Raw genomic sequence first — 27,125 nt, 5'->3', positions numbered from 1 at the left:
AGCTGCAGAATGGAGTTCAAGTTCCCGCAGCGAATGAGGCTCGGAGTCCAGAGTATGGGGGCTCCTGGGTCTCTCCTGAATCCCCCCCAAGTTTCTACTCTTGCGTGCCACGAGGCGTCCCTGTACCCTCAACCTGACGTCTCCACCCTGCTTAGAACTCTTGATTCTGGTGAGAAACGTGACTCACTGCACACATGGGACGCAGGCCCGCTGCTGTGGGGGGAGTGCAGGGACGCCCACGCCGGAGCCCCCGCCACCGGGGCCCCCGTCCTTACCTGCCAGCCCAGGTCGCGGAAGCTGACATACAGCTCGTGCTTCTTGCATGCCTGCCTCTGGTCGCTGCTGCTGTTTTCTGCATTGGCGGGAGACAGGGGTGCGGGCGGGGGAGAGGAAACACACACACGTGGTAAGGCTCCCTCAGTCCAAGGCAGTGGTGTGAATACAGACAGACTCAGCTAGGAGACGTTTCTAACACAACAGCCGTTTGAGGACCCGTAGCCTTAGAACTCATTTTCATCCCTAGCAAACGACCTGGGTAGGCAGTGCCGTCACCCCCATCCCTCTTGTGCCATCTTAGCCCCTAGCACTCTCCGGATCCGTCTGTTGACCTTGGCCTTTCGGTGCACAGGTGTTGTCTGGATGTTGACCGCTGCCAGGACTCCATATAGGAACCCATGTGCCACCATGCTGGCTGCGGGGGCCTGCTCAGAGGGGTCTGCCTCTGGCCAAGCTCACCGGCTGAGGCCGGCCTGCCTTGCGAGGCTCCCCGCTCTTCAAGGGAAGCAGGGAGGGGCACAGACCGGGCCTGGTACAAAGTCCCCACCACCAGGAAGAAATGAGAGGGTGGAAAGGCCAATCCCACTGACCTCCCAGAGAGACATACCAGTACTGAGGTTTCTTTGAGGAGCGAAAACTATGCACTGGGGTTTTCCAGAAGTATGTAATGTTTGCAGGCATCTGGGCTAGGGTTTGAGCACCTGGAAACATGGAGGAAGCTCTGCCCCCACCGCCCCCCTCACACACACACACACACACACACACACACATTCTGGTGTTCTTGCACAATTTTTCATCTTACAGCTATGGACATTTTCTTCCCTTATCTATGACTTGTCTTTCCTCCAGCTAGAACTTTCTAGGGTTTTCTTTCATGCTCAGAGCAATGTCTCAACACCTGCCCTTGGCCTGTATGGCCCAATATGGCCCCGATTCCTAAGCCACAGTCTTCTTTCTGTGCTGTGGATGTACTACCTAGCCTGTTCCTACCTCAGGACCTTTGCACTTGCTATCTCATCCACCCGAAATGCTTCTTCTTGTAATCTTTCTAAGTCTGGCTCTACTTGATATTCATGTCTCCCCTCGAATGTTGCCTCTGTGACACTGTGAGGTCACCACTGGGTCCCCAGAGCCCAGTATCTACCAATATTTGTGTCATTAACACACAAATAAAGAAGTCGATGCCTCTGTCTATGGCTGTGATCCTTCCAGGCCTCAGTGTCTCAGAAGGTAATGCACACCAGTGGGTGAAGGACACAAGAACCACTCACAGGGTGGAGAGGAAAGTCCAAGAGACGATCTAGGGTTGTCTGCTCGCCTGACCTGCACTTGGGAGCCATCCAAACACACCTATTTCTCCCTGCCCGGTCAGTTCTCTCAGATGGCTAGGAGAGTGGCCCTCCTGGTGGCCTCAGGGGTTTGTGGCAACCCCAGCCCTTGTCACTGACTGGTTCAGAAGCCAGGACTGAGCTCACCAGCTCTTATCTCATCCTTGGAGTGAGGATTGATTCAGATAAGAGCAAATGATCCCATTCAAGCCAAAAGGACATGGTGGCAGCATGCTGGGGGCTTCTGGAAAAAGTTTCCTAATTCGTAAGGAAGACCATGAGAAAAGATGCTCATCTCTGGCCCCTGTTGCCTGGGAACAGCAAAGGAGGAGTGTGGATGGTTACATACAGCCACAGTCTTGAGGAAAAGCCAACACTGAACATGGGGGACAAAGACAGAAAGCCAGGGCTTTCATTCTTGTTGACTTTCTGGATCAACCAACCCTCATGCCCACCCAACCTTGGCAGTGGGAGTCAGTGGCTTTCCTAGTGGTTGAAGCCACCTGATCTGTGTTTCTGAGACTTGCAGCCAAACTACCCAAGGGATCCTGCCTGGAAAGGTGCATCTGGTGTGGGGGTGGTTGTCAGCTAGAGCCCAGGTAAGACCCTGGTGGTGCAGACCCCAGAGCACACCAGCTCCCGAGTGGAGTCTGACCAGTGGGTCAGAACCAGGCAAGGGGGTATGGCTCCAGCTCCGGAGTCAGACCCTGGTTCCCCTAGACCTTGGGGTCTGCAGAGCGAGGAGGAAGTGCCTACTGGGGCAGCCGTGTGTGTTCCAATCTGTTTAGCACAACGCTCAGCTCATAGCCATCAGATGCCGATTATTATCTTTCCAGCCCACCTGCGAGGAAAGGTTAAAACTATATACACACTTCATACCCCACCCACACCCTTTAACCATTTGGAGTTAATGACTGCTTCCTCCAAACCCAACAACAAGCCACGTTTGGAAGAAGTGAAATACCCGTCAGTTTCCTGCTGTCCCCAGGAATTCTAACTGTATGGCTTCTAGGTTAATGAGAGACAATAAGATAAAAAGGATATCACTGAATTCCCTTCCCTGGACCTCAACTTCCCCATCTGTGTTGAAATGGGTGTGAGCCACACGTGGCGACCACACACTGTAAGTCAGGAAGATCTCCTTGGACTCCTGCTGGGCATTATGTTGTCCTAGAAGTAATGAATGTACAGGCACCCGGGCTACTCCGAGGCTAGGAACAAATCTGAAATGAAGTGGTGAGGGAGGGGAGTGAGGGTGGGAAGGACAAAGAGAAGGAAGAACAAGGTCAAGGAGAAGAAGACAGGGAGGGAGGGCAGCAGAGGGCACAGCAATCAGAAAATGGTCTCCAACAGGCTTTCCGGAAATGCGTAGGTCTGAGATGAGCACATATGCACGGCTGGGTGGGTTCAATCCTGTGCAACTTCCACCGCCAACAGCCTCTGTGTATACTCCTGATTTTGTACATATCCTTATATCTACAGTTCAGCAAAGCAATTTTTAAAGATTTGCCAACCAGTGAGAAAAATCACATTGAATTCATTATGACAAAATTGCATGTGTCTTTACAGGAGGGATCCTGGCCCTCAGGGACATTCAGAGCTCCTGAGATGGCCTCAGTGAGGGTGGGGTGGGCACAGTCTCACCACCTCAGTACCTAGTGCTCCATCCATGCATCCATGCACCCATCCATCCATCCATCTATCCATCCATCCATCCATCCATTCATACAAACCATACTGAGTGTCTACTGGTTTATAGATGCTGTTTTAGGCATCAGAGCTACAGGTATGAACAAAACAAAGCCCTGCCCTGGGGGCACTTGTCTTCCAGTGACAGAGGCAGACAGTAAGCCAGTGAGTAAACAGAAACTGCATCCTGTTGAGGTGGAGAACAAGACAGAAGAGGAGGGTGCGCTGCCAGGGAGGCTGTGGGACGGAGGGTGCTCACAGAAGGTTCTTCCAAAGAAGTGATGTTTGTGTTAGAACCAGAAGGAAACGAGCCAGCCAGAGAAGCATCCAAAGGAGGAAAATTCCATGACGAGGATGTAGGGGAATGGAGAGGAGGGTGCCCTCCATGACCGAGAAGGTCAGCAAGAACCCTAACCGCAGTAGCTGCTGACCAAGGACAGAGAGGCAGGCACTAGAGCCTTCTAAGGATGAAGAGGCATGAGCGGGGCTCAGCAGCAGGCAGTGCGGGAGGGGCGGAAGGTCTACTTTGCTGGACTGACTTCCGAGGCTGGGCGCCAGGGGAGGACAAAGAAGGAATGGGGGCCTGGGGTGCTAGCTGCAGGGGTAGGAGGGCCTCTGGAGGGCTGGGTGGTAATTAAGATATGAAGGTAAAGGTCAAGGGAGCCATCAGAGAAGAGCCTCAAGAGATCTACTGGACCATCTGGAATACTGTCTAGAATGCACTGAGTGGAAGTCCAAAGACAGCCTCCATCACTGTGGCCATGCCCACAGCCGCAGGTAGCACCGTCAGTGCGCAGCCTCCTTCTCCCTCTTCACTGGAGGGAGGTGGAAGGTAGAGGGAAAGGAGGGAGAGCATCCCTCAGGCAGTGATGTGGAAGGACCAAACATGTTAGCTCGAGACAGGGATGTGGCAAAGAAGTTTCACATCAAGTGCCAACACTGCTGGCTGCTTGATGTCATGAGTAAACAAGGATTGGAAGCTTTGGGAGGCTCAGTGAAAAGAAGGTGCTACCATTGATTAGTAATGTCTGCCATGAGCAGAGGCAGGGCAGGTGTAGGCCTGAGAGTCACTTTTCCCAACCCTATCTTCAAGCAAAGCAATGACATTTGGCTTAATGTTGAAACCCAAGACATTGAAATCCAACAGGATTTGGATTTTGTGAGCAGCCTGTAAGCCCAGCTGTGGGTGTCAGTGGGGGATGGGTGCTGGACCTGCCACCAAAGACCCAGCCACCTGCACTACCTCTCTAGGCCTCCTCGGATTGTGGGGCTGCTCTGGGAGAAAGCGGTCAAAGTCCTGTTTCCTGACGACCTCATATTAGCAGAAAGACTAGGACAGGGAAGAAGAGATGCCCGCAAAGGAGACTCCCAGCTCCCCCATCCCTCTGGTCTGGCCCCCTGAACCCACGCAGATTCCTCATCTGCCTCGACCAGCCCCTGCCCGAGCAGCTCACAAGTTACAACCCCCAGATCATTTGGGGAAGATGTTTAATTCCTAGGAGGTTGGGTGCAAACGTGGGAGGGGAGAAAAAAGTGGGACACAGTCTTTCAACCCCAAACTACACCCCCTAAGAGCAGGGGAAGGCTCTGGGGCAGGGTGGGGGGTGATCAGCCTACAGGGACCTCGCAGCGGACCACAGGCAGGGGCGTGTGTCCCTCCCACACATGAAAGATCAGCACGTGAGAGGGTTCAGCAGGATACCAGCCATCACGTGAGGTAAAGCCCTTCAAAAGGACGTGTATGTATGCGTACACACACATTCAGACATTCTGGTTTACCAAGCCTTGGGGTGGGAGGAGAGGGGCAGGCCTTGGTATTTTTTTAAAAATTAAATTTCCGGGAAGGATTGAGACAAACTGCCAAAAGGACTAGGAAGTAGAAAGTCCCAGGATGGAGGCAGATTCCAGGCAAGCTAGAACGGCTGCCATGTGAGGGAGTGAGAGCCCCGTCCTGGGGATTATGTAAATGGAGTGTTTGGTGTGGATGCAGGAGGAAATCGGGTGTCGAATTCTGCGTGAGGCCTGGTCCCTCTGCCTTCATTACATCCGGCAGGCCTGCAAGATGCTGGAGTCTGCAGGATGGATTGTGCCGTCACATGCTGCCTGGCTGATATGGAAAGAAACCTGGCATCTGACCCTTCCTGAGCACCCCACCTTGCTCCCCGACATTCTCAGCACAGCCAGGAGGATCATCTGATCATCCCTGCCCCCACACCACAGCTTAAAGCTCTGCAAAGGCTTCCAAATTTGTTTTGGATGAAATTCAAACTCAAGATGTGACTCTTAAGGGAACTCCTGATCTCGCTCACCTTGCCAGCCCTACCCTCCTCCTGTTCCACGGCCTCCCTCTCCCCTCAAAGGAGCCCCACTGCTTCTCACCCTAGGCCTCTCTGCCTGTGGGTCCCACTGCCTGGATCACTCTGGTCCAGCGGACCCAGCCAGGCCTCGGGGTACCTGCTGGTCCCCGAGCTCTTGGTGGGGCATCCTTCTCTGCAGCTCCCTCCTCCAGGACGTGTCCATCCCCTAGTCACCATCCCTTGCCTCTCAGGCCTGTTAATAAGGGACAGCCACCTCCAGCCTGGCCCAGACCCAGAGGGTGATCCATAGCTGGGCTTTCCCCAGGGGACCCCAACAGCTAGAGCCAACACAGAAGAGGTTTCCACTGCAAATTAAGGGATTCCGCAGGATTTTCGACAGGAGGCCTTACAGAGCCTTCCGAGAGCCTAAAAGCAGAGCGGATGCACCGGCCCATGAAGAAGCCTTGCAGAGTCCCTGCACACCAGCTTCAGAGACACTGAAGCCATCTGGGGCCCGTGGGGTCAGGAAACCCTGTTCTAAAAACTCCACCAAACATAAGCGACCAGTCCTTTCTTTGCCTTCAAAAAGGAAAATAAAGAGAAATGTAAAAACTGGCTACGTGAACCCAAATTAGCTGATGCTAATATAAGGTTAGTCTGGGAGTGGGGGCTTCTTGGCCACCGTGCGCCCCTGAACATGCCCCTCTGGGCCAGCCTCGGGGCCCAGGAGCGGGCAGAGCTGAGGAACTCAGCTCCGAGTTCCCCATATGGCCGGCAGCCTGGTTCCCACTGCGGACCCTGCCTGGCTTTGGAGCCCACCCTGAGCCCTGAGATGGCACAGGGTCGCGCGGCGTAAACCACCCTGTAAAACATAGTGGCTCCGCTTCCTACGGCTGCGTTAACGAACTATCCCAGACGCGGCGGCTGAAAACAACGCCCGTTCATCACCTTCCAGCTCTGTGGTTCGGAGGTCCAAGGCGGGCTCGAGTCTAGGGGTCAGGGGGCGGTCTTCCTTCTGGAGGCTCAGGGAGACATCCACTTCCTTGTCTCTTCCGGCTTCTAAAAGCCACCCGCCTTCTCGTATGCCACACCCCGTCCCCACCTCCAAAGCAGGTGATGTCACACTCTCCGTTCTCCTCTGGCCTCACAGCTCTCTGACCACGTGAGGCTGGATTCTCCCTCCGGAAGGACCCCCGTGATTCCAGTGGGATGCTGGGCCTGCCTGGCCATCCCGGCTTATCTCCCTATTCTACAGTCTGCTGATGGTAACCCGCATCCTACTGGCAGCCTTGGCCCCCTGTGCCTTGTAAGGTAAGACATTCACCAGTCCCAGGGATTAAGACACGGGGAGCTGAGGGAGCACCCCTCAGACAGCCTCACAGCTGGCCCCGGTGAGGGGACGAGGCAGGAGTTTTCTTTCAGCCACAAGCTGGGCTCTTGGGATCTGGGTGGTCATTTCCGCAGTCTGTGGGGAAAATGGTTTGGTGGTGAAGTTATCGGCATCGAGGTGCATCATTTCAGAGGCGGCGCTCAGTGTGCTGGAGATCGTGGGGCAGGTCGGGATGTGGGCCTGCAGGCCACAGGCATCCCCAGTGCTGAAGAGGCCGGTCCAGGCCCACCCAGCTCCCAAACTCATCCCAGCAACCCCAGGCCACAGGATGCCAGCAACATCCTGGGGCCTGGTCAGGCTGGAGGGAAAAGGACCACGTGGCAGCCAAGCCCCGAGGCTGGCAAAGGCAGGCCCAAGTGAGGCTCAGCAAATGCCTGGTAAATCATCAGAAGACACTTAACAGGATCGCTGGGGGCACCAGAGCGTGTCCTGGCGAAGCCAAGCAGGCTCAAATCCCGGGGCTGCCTCTCACTTGCTTTGTGCACGTGGACAAGTTACTTAACCTCTCTGAGCCCCACATCTGCCCCTGCTATCAGATGGGAGGCCATCCTCCTCAGAGCCTCAAGAACCACAGAACACCACGCACACCCTACAGCAAGTACCTATAAATGTCTCCGGCCCCGAAGTCACGCACTAGCCAGTACTTCCTCCTAATCTTTGAATTGCTAGCTATGAAAATGTTACCTTTATTTTTAATTTGTTTTTACTTACAATAATGCATCATGGCAATGAACCAAAAAGTACCCCCTAAGATACACTGAAAGATCTAGTGCTCGGTTTTTTTACTTATAAAAACAAAACATTTCAAACAAACCTAAAAGTATCCCAAATAATACACAAAAAACTCACTACCACCCATTAGTCAAAGGAGCCATGAGTTTCAAGTATCTTTCGCTTTAAGAACTAAAATTGAAAACAGAGCAAACGCCCCCATTTTTCTTCCTTTTCACTCGCAAGTAGCGCCTCCCTGGGAAGGTGGTGTGGTGTCTTCCCGCTTCATGTTTCTAGAGCTTTCTTTCATTTATTTGTACCTGTCAATTTGACTACTTGGAAATTTACACGACTGGCATCGTTCTACTAATGCTTGGCTACGTGCCTTTCAAAATGAACTTACTACTTACACACAGTTAAGGCGGTGAGCTCCGCGCAGGATGGGATTTTGAGTCACAAGCCTACCGGGGTCCTACTGTGGGTTCCCGGGTCCGTGCATTAACCCTCCTGCCTCCCAGGCATACCTGCCACGTTGGCCACCCGTAGGGCTTCCTGGTTCTTGGGCGTCTTGGAGCGGTTCTGGCTGCGCTGCTTGCCCCCCGTGGAGCGGGTGCTGCGAAGGTGGACCTCCGTGGCCTTGAAGAAGGCCACCATGAAGGGCTGCTTGTTCTGCGGCCCGTGGCGCCCGATCAGGCCCGCCAGCTTGGGGTTGATGCTCTGCCCTAGATAGGAAGCAGGCAAATGCACAGAAGATCAATTTCAGAGGAGAAACAGTTCGCGGGGAGGGGCTGCGTGGGCGTGACGTCACCCGCGCCTCACGATCCACTCATGCACCTGCTATCGGTCCATCTAGCAAGTGCTTATTCAGCATTTACTCTGTGCCAGGTTGCTCAGGGGCTTGGAAGACAGCAGGGAAGCACACAGAGGGGTCCTCTGGGTGTGCATGCAGTGGGGCAGGGGGGCAGGCGGGCAGCACAGACCACGGTAGCCCCTGCTGATACGTGTGCACGCAGTGTAGGAACCTGGCTGAGGTTTGCGGGCTCCGGCTAATGAAAGTGCCCCTTACATTTCATTGGCCAAAGCAGGTCATGTGATCCACCCAATTTCAAGAGGTGGGAGAACCCTGTTTGCCCAAGGAGGGTGGGAGCAGTTGCAAACAGGCCCAGTGATGACCACCTTAGGCATGGAGAGGCTGTTTGAGCAGAGGACTGGGTAACAGCGAGGGAGGGAGCCATGTGGGTCCTGGGGACAGGCATTCTGGGCAGAGTGTACTGCAAAGGTAAATGCTTGGACGTGGGAGCGAGGTGGGGTGTTCAAAAAACAGGGAAGAGACTGCCGCTGGGTTAGAGCACAGACTGGGAGTGAGGAGGGACGAAGGAGGGATCAGTGGGATAAATCAGGGGGACTATCTGGAGCACAGATCATGTGGGGTCCTGCAGACAACAGCAAGCACTCTGCTTTTATTCCGTTTCCTGAGTTGAACAGGAATTCATGTCTACCTGGAAGCTCAGGGTATGACTTTATTTGTGAAAATAGCATCTCCGCAGACATAGATAAGGTCACACCGGACTCGAGGGTGGTGATGGCAGCTAACCCAATGACCGGTGTCCTTAGAGGAAGACCACGTGAAGACACAGAGACACCGACACACACATGCGTGTACACACACACACACACACACACACACACACACACACACACACTGAGGGAAAGCAGCCAACAAACACCAACACCAAAGAAGCCAGAAGAGGCAAGTAAGGACTCATTCCTCAAGCCTTTGGAAGGGGAACAGCCCTGGGACTTCCGGCCTCCAGACTGGGGGGACAAAACCCTAGTGCTTTAAGCCCCCCCAGTTTGTGGACCAGGGGGCTGAGAGAGTGGCACGAAGTGGCAGCCACGGGGTGTTCAAGCTGAGCAGGGGGCACCCCGAGTTGTCTCTAACAGAGCACCTTGGGTGCCCCCGGGGGGCCACTGGGAGGCTACTGGGCAGTCCAGGCAGAAGGACGGGGCTGGCCCCAGGCAGCGGGGAGAGAGCTGGCCAGAGACAGTCAGATCCTCGGTGATTCATTTTTCAAATCGGTCTTTGGAATTTATGTTGAAGGTTTTGTTTTGAAATGATTACAGATTCACAGGAAGTTGCAGAAGAAAATGTACAGGGACGTGCCCTGCACCGTTCCCAGTTCCAGCCCACAGTCCCATAACTAGAGCATATCCAAAGCCGAGAACCACAGAGCCTGGGTCTACTTGGAGAGAAACAACCGACAGCATTTGCCGAGGGACTAGACAGAGAGTGTGAGAAGGTGCAGAATCATCCCTGACTTCCACGCTCTGGGCCCAAGCACCTGGAAGAAGGGAGGGGCCGTTTACAGAGGTGGGGAAACCGAGGCAGGGCTGGGGTGAGGTGGAGAGAATCGGCTGGGGAGGGGAGGATGGAAGACAGAACGCAGTGTGGTTCGGTGGCTGCTGTTTGCAATGTCCTCCTGTCACCGGAGGGAAGCTGGCGGGTGGGCAGGACCATCCCAGCATGAGTGTGGCCCCTGATCCAGCGGGGAGAGATGGATCCGGAACCAAACATGTTCTGGCCTGGTGCCAGACTTCCCGGGTTCACGTGCTGCCTCTGCCATTCAACACACAGATGCTTCTCAGAACAGAGCTCTGCACGTCGGACACGCTCGAGAAACGCTGGCCCGGGGCGTGGGTCAGGGTGACACGGAGGAGCTCCTCTGGGGACGGGGTGTAACTAGGCAGCAGAGTGACGGCTGAGCCCAGGCATCCAGTCTCCACCACGGAGAGGGCAGGGTTCACACCGGGTGCCCAGTTAGGGAGGATCTGGAACGAACTTGGGGGGGAAGAAGGAGGACACCCAGAGGATACAGGACCTGAGAGACAGAGAGGAGAAAGCAGATGGAACAAGGACCATGTCCTGTGTTCTGCTGCTGGGTGGGGTGGGGCTGGGAGAGGAGAACAGGCCAGCAGCGCAGGCCACCGCCCGATACGTACCGGATGTCATGCTGCAGGGTGATAAATATTCCAAAGGAAAATAAAGCAAGAGACAGGGCAAGGAAAGCTGATGTCACTCATGAGAGAACAGCCCAGAGGCCAAACAGCCTGCCCAAAGACACCCAGCTTGGAAGGGACCGAGCAGAGTCTGGACCCAGGCTGTGTACGAGGGACAGAAATACATAACCTCCAGCTAGGTTGGAGGGGTCAGAGGCCAATGAACGCAGTGATTCTGGGGGGCGCTGGGCCCATCCACGTCTGGAATTAACTTCACCTGGAGCCCCCCAGACGGGCCCAAGTCAGGAAACCCAGCCTCCCGGGGCCCAGATCGGCACCAGAGGTTTTCTTTGGTGTTCTCACAGCTCGTGTTTAAAAGAGCAAGCGTCCCCCATCCCCCACTGTTGTACCTTCACCCCCTGGAACGTTCGGCTCTCCTGCATTCTTTAGCAAGGGTTTCCTCGAGTTCACGCATTTATAATATGAAGGATTCTATAAAAGAAACCATTAAAGTGGAGCCCCTAGGGATTGTATCTTGCCCTAGCCCCACCTGGAAGGCTTTTAGGGCAAAATAAAAATGCCTCGCCTGAAAACCTGATGCTGTTCCAGGCACAGTAAACCCGAGGGCTGCAAGCGGGCTGCGCGGCACCGAGGGAGGGTGTCCGGTCGGCTGTCACCGCGGTCAAGCGCAGCCGGGCCCGGGGACCCGCAGCCTCAGGGAAACAATCGGCAGACATGGGGAGAAGGGACACTTCTGGAGGGTCCACACTCGTATCTGCCACTGACTGCCCTGTGTGGCCAAGAGGTAAAGTTGGAGGCTGGGGCCTCAGTGGCCTCATCTGTAAAGTGGGGACGAGGCCATTTGTCTCACCCATGCCCCCTCTCTATGGTACCCAACCCAATTTTCATTTCAGACTTTGTATCTTAGCGGCCCCCCCCGGCCAAAGGGGTGGGCCTGTGGTTTAACGAACAACTAATCTTCCAGCCACGGTGATTGGCTCAAGGATGGGCCTAGGACCCAATGCAGCCAATGAATGGAGGAGAGGTACCCTGGAAGTTTCTGGACAAGAAACTTCCCACTTAGCATCCAAAAGCAACCTTCTCTCTCCCCAGAAAAAACAGGGAGGAGGAATGGACGGAGCCCCAGAAATGGCCACCAACTAGAGACCACGAGAGGATCACATTTTCAAATGGGGCTGATCTGGTGGAAGGAAGAGCAGAGAGACAGACACAGAATCTCCGGTGATGTTGCTGAACCACTGGATCAAACCAGTCCTGAAGTTCGCTTCTTGCCCCAACCACCAAGATGACTAAATCCCTGTGATTGTTTAGTCTAAGCCGCATACACGTGTGTCTACAAAAACAGGTGTGTGCAGTTCCTCATAACTGGGATGGTACGGTTACCGCTGTTTCATATAAACCTGGGTTTTATGCAATACACCGTGGACATCTTTCTCCATCAGCGAAACACCCTGACCTCGTCCCCTGTGGCCACAGAGGAGCCTCGCATCTGAAAATGCCTTTACCTCATCCTCTCCTACTGACAGACAATGAGGTTAATGTCCCAGGCTTAAAACAACCACCCCATTGTTGGCCCATTGTTCATTCAGCAACTACTAATGAACACCTACTGTGTGCCCGGCTCTGTGCGAGGTGCAGGCACAGCAGTGAGCCAGAGGAACCCCCAAAGGCCCCCGCCCCCCAGGGAGGAAGAGAAGCCCAGGGATGTGGAGTATGGTGGCCACGAAGGAACTAGGACTGGGTCCGGGGCAGGGACAAGGGGGGACTGGTCAGGGAGAGAAGGCCTCTTAGCCACGGGTATTCTGGGGGAGGAATGTTCCCCATGGAAAGAACGGCCAATGCCAAGTCCAGGAGGCAGGAACACACGATGTGTGTTTGAAGAACAGGCAGTAGGGTCAGAAGGGGGGGTCGGTGATAAGGCTGGGTCCCTGGGGGCCTTTGTGGGGGCTCTGGATCACAGTCTAGGTAGTATGGCAGTCACAGAGGGTCTGGAGAGGGGATGTGGCCAGACTTCGGTGATGAGAGACCCAATGAGGCTTGTGTGGGGGGAAGAGGATGGCCTAGAAATGAGCCCCTTCCCTCCAGGCTCTCCTCTAGACTCCCCGCTTTGGCAGCCTCTCTGGGTCCTGCCCACGTGCCCTGCAAGTCAGGGCAGGGTGGTCCCCTCCACCCACTGCCCCAGCACAGGTCAGGGCTCCAAGACAGGCCACAGCATGTTCACCAAACAGCGGCAACACAGTGGCTGGTCCTGGGCCCCCAGCACTCAGGCCGTTGGGGGTCACTGGAGGAGGTGCACAGGTGTCCTAGGAGCATCCCTCCCCCAGAGTCCTGACAAGCAAAATTGTCTGCACACATTCACAAGTGTCCCCTGGGAGGCCACAGGTCCCAGGTGGCGAGCCACAGCTTGGCACACATCCTCCCTACGACAAGCTCCACTCCTGGACAGACACGCAAAGGTACGTCCTTGCCGTCAAGTTTTTAACTCAGAACTCCAGAGACAATGTGGCGTTTTACCCAGATAGTTAATGGACCAGGCACCTAAATAATTCATTCATCTTTTTTACACATACTCATGGTGCACAGGCAGGGGCCAGGCACTGCCCTGTACCCTGGAGGTTACACCCACAGCCTGGGGAAGGAAGCGTGGAATCAGATAAGCTGTGACCACACCTGGGAGAGAAGAAATTTAAAGCATATACCAACATATGTGAGTATGTACGTGCATAGGGGTTTTGTTTTGTTTTGTTTTAATACCTCCCCAAAAAGGGCCAAGAAGGGTTTTACTGGAGGAGAGGACATGTGGGTTGTCTGGCAGAAGAATTCTGTTTCACTTTATGATATCACAGGGCATTGGCTTTACTTAGCATAAGCCAGGGCAAGCATCTGTTTTGATGGTGAGTTTCTAAATGTCCAGGGTGAGTGTCACGACTAGGGAGCCAGGCCACATACACCGGGCTGATGGCTGGAGGGAGAAGTAACTGATGGAGACAGGGAGGCACGAGAAACCAAATACTTGAACCATAAAGTCTGTGTCTTCAGGGAAGTTGGAAAAGATGTATAGTCTAGCTAAGAATTAATAAGTTAAAAAAAAACAAACAACCCACCTGAAGATTTGCCCAAGAGCAGGTTTGCCAGATTTTGCAAATTAAAATACAGGAAGCCTGGCTGAATCTGAATTTCAGAGAAATGAATAATGTTGGCAGTATATGGGACATACTTATGCTGCGTAATAATTTATTATTTATCTGAAATTCAAAGTTAATGGGATGTCCTGCATTTTAATCTGCCCAGAGGCCCTCCTCAAGGGAGGAGAGGACGGTCTTCCCAAAGTAGCAGTAGATCTGATCCCCCTGTGCTGGCTGCACCCATACACCATGGGCGAGACATCTGGTCTACCCAGTAGGCAGGTGCGTGGGCTCAGAGCAATGGCTCACTGCTTTCTTCTTCTTTGGTGGAACGCATGGCTTGACTCTTTGTGGGCTGCTTTACTTCTGTTTGTGTTTTGGGTTTCCTTTTTTTAAAATGTTAGTGTTTAAACGAACATCTTGTATACAGATGAGTGAGTCTTCCCAAACATACAGACTGATGTGGTCACCACCCTGATCAGGATGCAGAATGGCTCCTGTGCGGCCTTTTATCTCGTGCGTCGAAGCTGGAGATACTGCTGCTTCCTGGGGACACGGGTCAAGGTCTGGAGACATTTTGGAGCTTTATGGCTTGAGGGAGGTGCTTCTCCATCTTGTGGGTAGAGGTCAGGGACGGTGCTAAACATCGTATGGTGCTCAGGAGGGCGCCCCCCACGGAGAAGGAGCGGCCCATGATGTCAACATGCTGATGGAGAGGAACTCCACTTTCTAGACCTGCTCTTGCTCCAAGACCCTTCCCAGGCTCCCACACAGCTCCTCTTAGGATGGGCACTGCAGGCTGCTCAGAGATGGTCTCCTCCCTAAAAAGGCAGGCAGAAGGAAAGAAGATCCTCTAGCCCGCCTGCTTCCTTCTTCCGTGCTTGGGGACATGGAGGCCACCGTCTCGCCAAATGTGATGTGGTGAGTCTTAGGACACAGTGTGGAGCCAGGAGGGAGATCTTGACTACTGTTGATTCTGTAGCCCAGGGCTTGGCCAACTACAGCCCGCGGGCCAAATCCAGCCTGCTGCCTGTTTTTGCAAATAAAGTTTTATTGGAACACCTCCTTGCACATTGGTGCACATATTTACCGCCCACGTTCATGCTCTAATGCCACAGTTGAGGAGCTGTGACAGAGTCTATCTGGCCCACAAAGCCTAAAACTTAATTCACTATGTGGTACTTTATGGGAAAAGTTTGCTGACCTCTGCTCTAACCAACCCTGGATCCGCACTCTTCCGGACTTGTAAAGGAAACCATAACTGCCCGAGATAAGGCACTTTTGTTGTCTATCATTTGCCCGTGGAAGCATTCCCGACAGAGTTGGTTCTCTCCATTGCTGGCTCACAATAAAGACGAGGAACAAACATTACCGAGTGTTTGCTCTGTGCCAGGCACTGTGCTGGGGCCGTTCCACATGCTGCTGCTCAGGCAGGCCCCCCGATCCCACATTTACAGAGGGGGAAGCTGTGTGGAAGCTGTGAACTTGACCACCACACCATCGCCGAGTCCAGGTGGATAGACACACAGGAAGGAAAAGATTGCTCGGGCATGAACGTGGACAACCTACAGAGCCTCAGACGGCAGGAAGGATTCCCCAAGGCATGAGGAGGAAGGTCTTCCAAGGGGGAGCCGGGTTGGTGGTGTGGGGGCAGGACTCTGGGCCTGGAGGACAGGGACGAGCCAGCGTGCGTCAGGCCACTGCTGGCGGATCCTGTGGAGGCAGGAACAGAATCAGCGCGCCCAGCCCCGGGGAAGCTCCCCAGGAAGCGGCATGGAGCCCGAATGGGGCCTCTTGGGAGAAGAGAGAGCACAGCCCCATCACAGAGGAAGCGACATCTTGGTTTTGTGATTTCTTTGTTTTCCAGGCCCAGAGGCCCTGTGGAGGCCCCCTGGTGGAGGCCCGCAGCAGCAGAATGCCCCTTGCGGATCGGGATCCTGCAAAACATGTTAACTCCAGCCACTTGTCTCCGTGGACCAAGGCCCAAGTGACGGGTGAGAACGTCTGTATCGCTTGTGACATCCGCCGGGTCCCAGTAACCCCATGTTGTCCCAGCCACGGCTGCGCACCCAACCCGGAAAGGACCCATCCCAGCCTCTGGGTCATCAAGGCCTCCTCCTGTCTCTCACTCGGCTTCTGCACAAACAGGATGTGAAGCAATCGCAGGGCGAAGGCACCTCCGAGCCAGCGGCGCTGAGGGCGGGACTGCTCGCCAACCTCGGCTTTATGCGGCTTAGCCTCTGCGGCTGTCGTGGGCGCGTGGCTCACCTCCCGCTCCCGGCCCGGCCTCCGGGGCCGAACGCTGGGACAGCAGACGCCCTCAATCCTTTAAATGCCTTGCAATCCCATTCAATCCCCTCGGGGAGGATGGAGAAGAGAGGCACGTGCTCCCGCGCCCGAGGAGAGAAGCCCGAGGCTCCCTTTACGCACAGATGTCCAGAACACAAGGAAGGAGACACGGGGCAGGTGGCGGGAGAAGGGGCCCTCCGTGTCCGAGAGCAGCAGCTGGAGGCAAGGTGGGCAGGAGGGACCGCCAGACTGTCTTCTCGGATTGGAGAGTTGGGCTTTTCGGCGCTGCCCTCCCGAGCCTCCGAGTGATTTCTTCTCTGGGCGAGAGAGAGAGGGAGGACGTTATAACCTAGAACAAGAGGCTGAAGTCCTTGTCTTGGGAGCAAATGTCCAGGTGTTTCCACATCTGCAAGGACAGAAGTGCCTGCAGTTCAAAGCAGTGTCTTCCTCTCCCTGTGGCTTTGGGACGGAAGATGGCAGTGGAAAAACCATAGATAAACCCTCCTGAGGATCCCAGAACTTGTCTTCACGCCTCCTCCCTGACCTTTAGCGTACGGTCTCGTCACTCTCCACCTTCCAATGAGATTGTGGGCGACGTGATGGCAAAATCCCTCAGGCCGTAGCCCAGGGCCTACAACAATCCCGGGCTCATCAGATGTTTGTTGAGTGAAGAAATGTGTTTCCAGTGTGGGCGGAGAGGCTCTCGACTACAGGAAGCAGGTTCTAACACCCAGGTGCTGGGGCAGGGAAAGGCCGGCATCGCTCCCCAGCCTGGGACGCCAGACCCAGGGCTGTCCTGTCCACAGGCACAGGGCCCAGGCCTGGGTACTTTTAGGAGCCCGTGAAAATGTTTTAATGTCTCTTAAAGTCAGAAGACACATAAACTTTTGAGGGTTACAGAAATTGTTTTCATTTTTAATCCAACCAGGATTCTATTCATCTTTATCCTGTTGTGGTCATGAAACATCATTTTTACTATTTTTCTTTTTAATAGAGGGGGGAGGCCACAAAAGTTACATGCAGCGCTGGCCACTTCTGTTGGTCCCAGGAGCGGGAAGCCCACTGTCCTTTGGGTTCTTTCTCGAGCCCTTTCCTTCCCCAGCAGGAAGCAGGACACTGTAGGGTCCCGGGCTGTCTGTCCCCAGGGCCCAGCCATGTACCCGGCAGGCATTCATGAGGTACGCTCTCCCCAAGCCTGGTTCCCGTGGACCACATTTCCTGGGAGGCGTCCCAGCAAAGTGCGAGGCTGGGGGGCTGGAGTCAGAACCAGTGCGTAGCCCAGGTCTGCCCGAGGAACTGGGCGACTTCAGGCAAGCGGACCCCCCTTCTCGGCCTCGGTTTCTTCGTCTGCTAACGTGTCGATGCTCACAGCCACACTCCCTGGGTGGGTCACCGTGATCACGAAGCTTGTCGACGGCAACCATGATGATGACAGGAGCATGCGGGAGGGAGCATGGTCAGGGTGCCGGGCCCAGGGCTCAGCATTTCACAGGAATTCACTCTTCTGCCTGATCATTATTGCACCCATGGAACAGAAGAAGGGATGAGGCATGGAGAGGCTGCACCAGCTGCCCAACATGACACGAGGCTGTCCGAGGAGCAGGGCTGGGCCGCTGGCTCCGGGGTCCGTGTGGGAGCTGCTGGCCATTCCCTGGTCTGCACAGGAGCCCCGAGCCGGCAGCCTGGCCCGCAGCGAGGGGTCAGCCCTCACCGGCACCACGGGGACAGTCCCCTTGTCAGCTGGCTAGCTCTCTCTAGCTCTGGGGGAGCCAGAAGGCATCAGCACCCCTCCATCCATGCCTCCTCTCCTCTCCCACTCACTCGTCCCTGGAGCAGGGGCACCCCCTGTGTGGCTCGGGGCTGGCTGCCTTTCCTCCTGTCTTCTGTACAAAGGGAAAGACAAGTAGATGCCAGCCCTCCTTCCCACAGCGTCCTGTCCCCGGATGAGACACTGCTCCCCTGTTGGCTCCCAATGAGCCACAGGTGCCTGGAGCATTTATGGGCTTCTCCCCTGCACAAGCATGCTCTTCACTGCTCCCCAGGGGTACTAACAGGAAAGCACAGCTGTTGGGAGAGGGAACAGACGTACACATCCTGGGTGGTCTCAGGAGGGACCTGGAGACCCGGTGGGCAGGAGGCTCACATCACACCAAACATAAAGCTTCTCAGAGAAGATCTATGATGTCTGTGCCTCACTAGGTTGGAAGCAAGCTCACCAGTATAACTATCATCAACACGCCCATTGTATGGGTGAAAAAACTGAGGCCTCTGAGATGGGACAGGCTCCGTATTCCGGCAGCCACCTAGCAGCAACAAGGTGCTGCTAGGGTCTGGACCAGGATTACACTGTACCTGTTGTACCAGTCTCGGTGCCCCTTCTCCTTTCCTCCCAAAGGGGGCACTGGGGGCTGGGCCTGGGTGCCACTGCCCTGGAACTCGGCTTGCCCAGGTACCATAGGAGGCAGCCATGCTCACTGAGTTTAGGTTAATGCCAGCAGTTGCCCCCGAGGCGGGGATCCCGTGGCTCCCACAGGCGGCACAGCCGTGGTGCACTGGCATACGGAGCCCCAAATCCATGGACTCCCCAGCAGGCTCTGCTGGTCTTTCACGGGGGTAGGGATTTAACCTGATGGGGTGCTCAGCCTGAGCATGGTCTTATTAGCAGGTACCCCAAAACACGGGGCATGACTTTGTCAGCAGGTCAGCACTGGGCCAGGCCCCAAGTGACTCAGGGAGCTCGTGAGAAAAGGCAGCTTCCTGGCCCAGCCCTCAGGGACTCAGCATCCATGGGTCTGGGGTGGGGGCAAGAATCACTAGTCTCAACGTGCCCCCCAGGGGATTCTGAGGGACACTGGGGTCAGAGGGAAAGCAGCTGCGTAGCCAGAAGCCCGTGGTTTCAGAAACACTGGGCTTACTTGCTATATCTCATTCCCACGAAGATCCCCAAATTCATACCCCCAGTTAGCCATCGTTCACTCTATCCCTCTCTGATGGTCTGCTTGGGTGGTCCTTTCCCGACCCAGGCCGCCAGGCCAAACCTGTCTCCTCGGTATGCACAGTGCCTGGACAGAGCAGCCGAATTCCTGAGTGGTGGCATCCATGCCCAGCTCTGGGCGGCCCATCTAGGAGAGGGTGGGAGGGGAGGAGACAGGCCCTGAGTCATGAGTACAGTTTCTGATCCTTGCTCAGACCCTGGGTAGCATCTTACAAGCACTAGGCTAGCCTCCCCTTAGATGAAGAGGGATCCCCAGGGATCTGCCAGAATATGGAGTCGCACACCTGCCAGGGGCCTACTGTCCCATGAGGATCTTACTGGCAGCACCTGCCTTGTGGCCCCATGGTGGGAATGACAAGAGGCTACGGCATTACGCACTGACTCTGGGCTCAGCTGCTGTTCCAAGTTGAACAATTAAGCTCTTCACTTGCATGAGCTCATCTGATCCTTCACCACCCACCCTGGAAGGTGGAAACTATTATTAACCCCACTTTCCAGATGAGGGACATTAAGTGACTCACCCCAGATCATGTGGGTAGAAACAGTAGAGGTGGGGTTTGAACCTGGTGAGTCTGGCCTTCTGAGTCCAAGCTTTAACCATCAGGCTGTGCCATCTCACTGAGTGCTAAGCTTCACCTGCATTCTGGGGGGAAGCAGAAGCTGGAGGAAATAAGGGCACAAAGCCCCAGATTTTTGGGAGAGAAAGATAATGGCAAGCCTGACACTAGGGAAACTGGGCTGGGTGTCAGTTAAGAGAAAAACCAAACTTGGGCCACCCCAAGCCAGCAGGGCAGACAGGGCAGAGAAGCACAGGACCCATCAAGGTCAAGAGGGAAGATCTAGACAATATCCACGAGTCGAGGGAAATGGCCACTCTGAAGAGAGGAGTCAAATCTACTTTAGCCCCATTTTTACTTCATCTCCAATATGTTCCTCAGGAGCGTTTAAGTAAAAAGAAGAGTTGAATGACTCTTGTCAAATAAGTTTAGAATTCCTCTATGCTCTGTGCCCCATCAGGAAATTCACAATGGATATTTGCAAAATAAAGATTCTGGTAAGTCCTGCAGAGAAATCTGCTTAGTTTATCCAGCCTCGCCTTTCTCACTCTTAACTGATCATGAATGCTTCCCTTTACCCTGGGACATCCACTGACACTTCATGGGACATAGTTTGAGAAGTTCTGGCATACAACAGGGATTGCATTCTTTGTCTATAAATAATCATCTGAAAATAATACTTCTTTTCAACTTTGTGGACTACAGTCTCTGTCACGACTACTTAACTCTGTAGTGATAGCATAAAAGCAGGCCTAGATAATATGTAAATGAGTGAGTGTGGCTGTGTACTAATAAAACTTTATGGACACCAAAATGTGAATTTCATATAATTTTACATATCATGAGATAGTCTTCTTCTTTTGATATTCCTCCTCCATTTAAAAATGTGAAAACTAGTTTCAGTTCAAAAGCCACAGAAAAAAAACAGGGTACAGGCTGAATCTGGACCACCGGGCATATAGTTTGCCAATCCAATACAGAGCCATGGAAAACTCTGGCAGTTCCAGGACCTCCCCTCTTTATGTGTCATGGAGAGGGGAAAAAGGAGGAGAGGGAGGCTGAAGGCTCCACCAGTAGAAAGACCAGCCTGGAAGCGAGACAAGCACAGTCCTAAACTCTGCTGCACCTCCCACAGAGTGCATGGCCTCAGGCCAGTCTCAGACTGAGGGGGCAGCTCCAGACCAAAGCAGTGGCCTCTGATAGAAAAGAAGAGAGGCACAGCCCAGCAGCAATAAAACAAAAGGTGAGACAATTTGGCTACATCACCCAAATCCATTTGGCACCTGGCATTAACTACAGTAAAAGAGAAAAATGAAAAACTGACAAATTATTTGCAGCTCAAATCACAAAGAGCCAGGTGTCCTTAGAATATAAGGAAGAAAAAGACCAACGCTCTGTCAGAGCAATGGGCAGAGGGGATAAACGCATGGCATGTAGGGAGTTGACTGCAAGCAGTACACCAGAGAAGGGGATCAGCCTCACAGAGCAGAGAGGAAAACAAAGCAAAGCTACAAGAGCCCATTTGTCATCTCCCTGATTAACCAAGATGGACAAGTTTGGGAATGTGTACTGTCAAAGAAGGGGAAGCAGGTGCCCTCATGTGCTTCTGACGGGGGTGTGAACAGACACAGCCCCAAGGAGGGCAGACTGACAACACCTGTCCAAACTACGCACAGATAACGCCCCCTTTGGGAATTTATCCCAGGGCTACACTCAGTGGACAACGATACGTGCACTGAGGTTTTCCACTGCAGCCCTGTTCGTAAGAGCAAAGGACCAGAAAACGCGTACACGTTCTTCCCAAGGGGGCCCCGGATAAGTCAGTGTCAGTGGTAGGAGCAGTGCAATGACACCAACACCATGAATAACAACAGAAACAGCCCTGGAGTGGGGCGTGTGTCCGAGGCATCAGGTCTAGATTCAGCTCTGCCTCCCAATGCGTGGCCCAGGACCAGCAGCCTCTGCGGCAGCCTCTCCTCCACTCCAGGTTGGCTCGATCCGAAACTGCATTTTACCAGGATGCCCCGGGGGGATTCCTATGCTCACTGGGGCACTATCTTAAAACTCTTTCTGCATTAACACCCCCTGTGGCCCTGTGTGTTGGAGAGGAGGAGGTTCTGGAAGGTGAGGGAAGTTGTCCAAAGTCACAAGGCGAGTGAATGGCAGAGCTACACTCAACTACACACATACACGACAGCACAACCGCCCCTAAACAAACAGGGCAGCTCGTCCAGGGCTGCAAAGGGCCAGCCCTCAAGGTTAGCGATAAAAAGCAAGGCGGAGAACACCGTATATGCCATGTCACTACTTGCGGGAGGGATAAAATAAAAGCAAAACAGAATCTATATGGAGTTGTTTAAACACCCAGAGGGCATCTCTGAAAACACAGCCAGGAACAGGGAAACGGCAGGTGCCCCCGGGGTGGAAGTGAGCGGCTCAGGCGGCCCTGGGAGAGCCACACCGTTGTGCATATCTGTAACTTGCATTTTGAGCCACTGGCAAATATTACCCACTCTAAAATAAATGTGTTTCTAGTTTGGGGTTTTTTTTCCCTGAAAGCTGGTATAAGGAAGAAGCTACCCACCCAAAGCCATCCCACACTTAATAAGAAACACGCTTTGGGGGAAGACGTGGGCGCGAGCAGTTCCACCTGAGTTCCCACTCGCCTTCTGGTCACCCTTGTCCAAGCAGGTGGGTGCCCGCAGAGAGTGACTGCGAGGCACAGGGCGACATAGACCAACCGTGGATTCTCCAAGCATTTGGGACTCAGAACCACATTCAGGGTCTCCTGGAAGGGGCTTCATGCCTTCCTTGCACCAGTGCCGTGGTCCTTAACTAGGACAGTTTTGTTCAACAGGGAGACATTTTTGGGAGATGCTACCAGCCTCTAGTGGGTAGAGGTCAGGGATATTGTTAGACATCTGCCATGCACGGGGCATGCATGCAGCATGTCCTCCGTCTCCGGGGGTGGGGTGCCTGGGTCAGCACATCTCAGATGCATAATGTGTTCCGCGAGCACCTGGGGCCCCAGGCACAGCGCTGGTTCTAGCAGGCTTGGGAGGGACCAGAGTCTGCGTTTCCAAGACGATGCTTACCCTGCTGGTGCAGGACCTCACTCTGCACAGGGCCCCACCCGACCCAGCTGTGGCCAACCATGTAACCATCTCTTGCAAAGGGGGTGGGTGTTACTTTTGCTTGGGATCGAAAGGCCGGACAGTGAGTACTGGCTGGTTGGGGCAGGGGGGCCCTGTTCTGACGGAAGCAGGCATGAGCTTGCCGGGCTCCTGCGTGATTCCAGGAGCACGGGCTGCGTTAGAAGCAGGGAGATGGTGGCCGGACACCTACCGTCCAAGGTCTCCACGCAGAGCTGCAGGCCCAGATTGTGCCGTGGGTTGACCACCCAGTGGTTGCTGGTGGCGGTGATGTCGAACACCAGCCAGCCTTCCTCCGAGGCCCAGAGCGTGCGGCTGTCCAGCAGGAACAGGTCTGACTCCCTGAAAAAGAGGAGAGACCCAGGCTCCAGGTCAGCAAGCCGTGGCTCTGTCACCCTGTCACCGGCCAGCCGCTGTTGGAGAGAAGGACCATATGGAGTACGGGATGCAGGAGGAGGGCCACTGGGCTCCCAAAAGTGGGTGCATCAGAGCAAGATCCAGGCCTAGAGACACCCTCATAGCTGTGATGGGGAAAGGGAGTGTGGAAGAGGCATAAAGAGATACACACAGCGGACAAGGAGCTGCTCCGAGGCAAACTCACCCTTCACACATGTTAGGTGGCACACCGATGGGACAGGGGACAGTATGGCAGGAATTTATAGCCTCTGTGCTGCTGGGAGTCTCGGGGAAGAAGCCCACACTTGTTAGATTACTCACCATGTGCCAGATACTGCCCCGAGAATTCTACACACATTATCTCATTCAATTCTCACGACCCTACAGGGTAGTGAGACTATCATCTCCACAGACTATGGGGAGGCCATGACTTGCCCCAGGTCATTTAGCCAGGACGCTACGGAGTTAGGGTGTGAGCTCAGGTAACTGAGCACCAGTGAAAAGGCTCTTCATTTCCAGGCCATGCAACTTCTTCATAAACCCTCCAAGCATTAGGAGCTGAACTCCGAGACTGACATAATTTACAGAGATAACCCTTTAATCCTCTTTTTCTCACATTTTGCAGTAGCAAAAAAACTATAAATGTCATTGTAGTGTATGGAAGATGGATGGGTGGGGATGAGAGGATGGGAGGGTGGATGGATGGGCGGGTTGGTGGATGGAAGGATGGGTCTGTGGGCGAGAAGAGAGTGGGTGGATGGATGGAAGGATGGGTGTGTGGAAGACAGGATGGGTGGGTGGATGGGTGGATGGATGGGAAGATGGATGGGTTGGTGGATGGATGGGTGGGTAGATAGGTAGGTGGATAGGTGGGTAGTTGGTTGGTGGATGGATGGAGGGATGGATGGGCAGTTGGGTGGGTGGGTGGGCAGGTAGATGGGTGGATGGAGGGATGGTTGGGTGAATGGGTAGCTGGAGGGGTGGATAGCTGGGTACGTGAATGGGTGGTTGGGTGGATGGGTGGTTGGGTGGATAGGTTGGTGAATTTTTACCTTTGTGATAGAATTCTAGTATACAAGGTCTCGTAACATCTCGCACAGTTTTACTTAGAAACATTTGAAGTTTCAATATTTTGAGTCTTCAATAATCAGTTAAAGTATTTGAGCCCACCCCGCATTGTGCCAGACACCGGGGTACAACGGTGAACAACATCTAAACCCCCTGCCCCAGGACACTGACCATCTCCACCCTGTCAGATCTGGAGTGATCTAATTTTCTGGGGAATTACGGTGAATTTTCTCTGACTACTGAGCACTTACCATGCGCCAGGCTCCAGGCTGAAATGCCTGACCAGCATCATGTCAGCACTGCGTCCTTACGACAAGTCTGTGAGGAGAATATTAGGGTGCAGACCCCAAAACTGAGGCTCCGAAAGGCCCAGCTGTTTGCCTGGGGTGACTAGGGTTCCCTGTGGGCTAAGACAGAGCCAAGACAGGGCTGACATCCAGGGAGATGGCCTGCAAGCCCACGCCTGCCACCATCCAGCAACACAGTTCTTCTGGACACTACCTCTGCTCAGCTGTGACTACCGGCATTTCAGAGCCTCTGGCAAATCGAACTCACTGTGCTATAAGGCACTGAACCATGGGCTGGATGCAAAGGAGCAGGTGCCCCCCAGGACGAGGCACACATTTCCTATCGGCCCCGGTCCCCGATTCTCCTATTACCCATCACCCCATCATTCATCTCTACCATGTGCCGTGGAGGCTCCACATTTGTGAGGTTGCCGAACTGTAATTCTGCTGCCTGCCATAACACACGGACCTTCATGTGTGCAGGCGTCGTGAGAAGGCACGCAGAAAATAAAGCAGTAATTTGAGCCAGCGTTCAAATTTACTTGAACGCAGAGCCCACTGGAAATGTACAGGGAGAGTCCCAGGTCCTCAGAGAGGCAGACACAGGGATGGAGAACCAGCCTCTGCGAGAGAAGGAGCCAAGGCAGGGGAGAGGATGTCGGGCTGCCTTGTGGAGCACAGCTGTGGACGGCAGGAACCCGAGCTCTACTTCTCTCTGGGAATGGCTCCAGCCCAAAGTCTGAGAGCAGAGAGCCTAGCTGGCCGAGTCAAGGAGGTGCCCAGCCCTTGGCCGTGGGAGGGCAGGGCACTCCACAGGGATGGGACGGCCTCACCGGGACCGCAAGACAGGAAGGGGGTTATCGGCATCCGTCTCGGCGAAAATTTCTTTGTAGGTGATACTCAACAATGGCCAGAACCTGACTGAGAAAATACCGAGTTATATTATGCAACGTGTGGGAATGAACCGTGCCTGGGGATCTCCTAGCCAACACAGGACGTGTACTGTCCCCTCGCTGGTCCCTCTGAGCCCACTCCCCGCTCCGACACACAGAGAGGCTAGAAGATGCCAGAAGGAGCGATAGCTTTTTGGAGCCACAGAGGGTATCGGAGACGCTAACTTGGCCTGTCCCGTCCCAGTGGAAGAATAACAGGACGGTCTTGCATGACCATATCACTTCCACTTCTTCCCTGGCCCCTGGATGGGCAGTTCTAGAACCGATTCGGGAGACACCTGTGCGGGTTTCCTGCCTCCAAGCAAGAGCTCCCTGCTGTCCTCATCTCCAGTGTGCCTCGACGACTCCCTCCGGCTACCGGGCACCGCCGGCACCGTCAACGAGCCATCAGCTGTTCTCAACAAATAACAGCGAACAGAAACTCCAGCCCAAACCAGAACAGCTCCCCCGCTCAGACCGGCTCCCTGGGCCTCGTAGGAAGCATCCATGCCACGGCCCAGAAGTCGCAAGCCTGGGTGGTGACTTTGCTGGAAAATGTTACTTGCCGGAAAATGTGACCAGATATCTGGGTAAGCCCTCATGGGCAGTAAAGCAACGAAGAGTAAGTTGGGGCTCTCGAACAGCGAACGTCTTTCTTGCCAAACGATACTAAACCTTCTTATTACAGGCCTTGACACTGAGCGCCAGATGGTACCGGCCCGCATTGACTCATCCTATGAATCAGTGGGAATGCACCGGCTCCCCTCCCCGGGGGCCTCAGCCTGCGTTCTGTTCCGGGCCTGCTTGGAAGACGCAGAGCCGCATTCAAAGGCACTGGGGCAGGACACCCTTGGCGAGGCTGTGCTTCTGCACCCGAGGTCCAGGCCCACAGGAAAAGACAATGGAGGAATGACTCTGCGACAGAGTCTGCAGGGACAGGTCGGAGAGTGGGCTCGTCTAGCTGTTGCCTTGAGCATCTCATTAGAGCACAGTGGTTCTCACACTGGGGAGGACCTCTGTGACGTGTTATTTACCTTGAACACGTTGGCCCCCCTGACCCAGGCCAGGTGCAAGCGGAGGAGGGGAAGGCTCAGGGTGACGGTCCCCCAAGGAGCCCGACGGCACTCCCCCACCCTCAACCCTGCTGGAAATCCAGGTGCTTCCTTCATGTCAGTGCTCTGGGACCCGCAACCGTAAGACGGTTGTTCTCATTTTACAGACGAGGACAGTGGGCCCTAGAGAAGTAAAGCACCACCCACGCTCAGTGACCTTAAAAGGGACAGAACCGGGTGCAGCATTGGAAGTCTGACCCCAGACCGTGAGCATGTGAGCCCTGTCCCTTCCTTAACTCACCTCTCACCAAAGGATAAGAGACACAGGAGGTGGCTGGATTCTGCGTGATGCCTCTTACTCTTACAATATTGTGTGGAGCAGAGAAAATGCTATAAAGTATGAGATCTGGATGCTGGCGAAGGGAGAGGAGAGTAGGTTGAGCCAGCAGATTGCTGGGCCTCAGTTTCCTTCTCTGTAAAGTGGGGTTAATGCCACCTTCTTGAGCAAGTGGGGAGACCCAAGTGAAGACCAGCTTGGCAGCAAATCCTGATGGCTTGTCGGG

General features: G+C 54.3%; 1 protein-coding gene across 1 annotated transcript in view; it reads right to left on the bottom strand.

The window, feature by feature from the left end:
- The window catches only part of LOC111141703 (bone morphogenetic protein 7), an 88,171-nt gene that overhangs the window by 6,606 nt on the left and 54,440 nt on the right, over window positions 1-27,125 (bottom strand). The window contains exons 3-5 of the mRNA XM_022494473.1: window positions 23,021-23,169; window positions 8,216-8,413; window positions 276-352 (exon numbers count right to left, since the gene is read on the bottom strand). Of these exons, the coding sequence (XP_022350181.1) occupies window positions 276-352; window positions 8,216-8,413; window positions 23,021-23,169 (424 nt within the window). The remainder of the gene's footprint in view (window positions 1-275; window positions 353-8,215; window positions 8,414-23,020; window positions 23,170-27,125) is intronic.

Source organism: Enhydra lutris, unplaced genomic scaffold (assembly GCF_002288905.1).
Source record: "Enhydra lutris kenyoni isolate GAN:26980312 unplaced genomic scaffold, ASM228890v2 scaffoldscaffold6, whole genome shotgun sequence".
Classification (NCBI taxonomy): domain Eukaryota; kingdom Metazoa; phylum Chordata; class Mammalia; order Carnivora; family Mustelidae; genus Enhydra; species Enhydra lutris.
The sequence above is the reverse complement of the archived record's forward strand: the minus strand, read 5'-3'. Positions and strand labels throughout refer to the sequence as shown.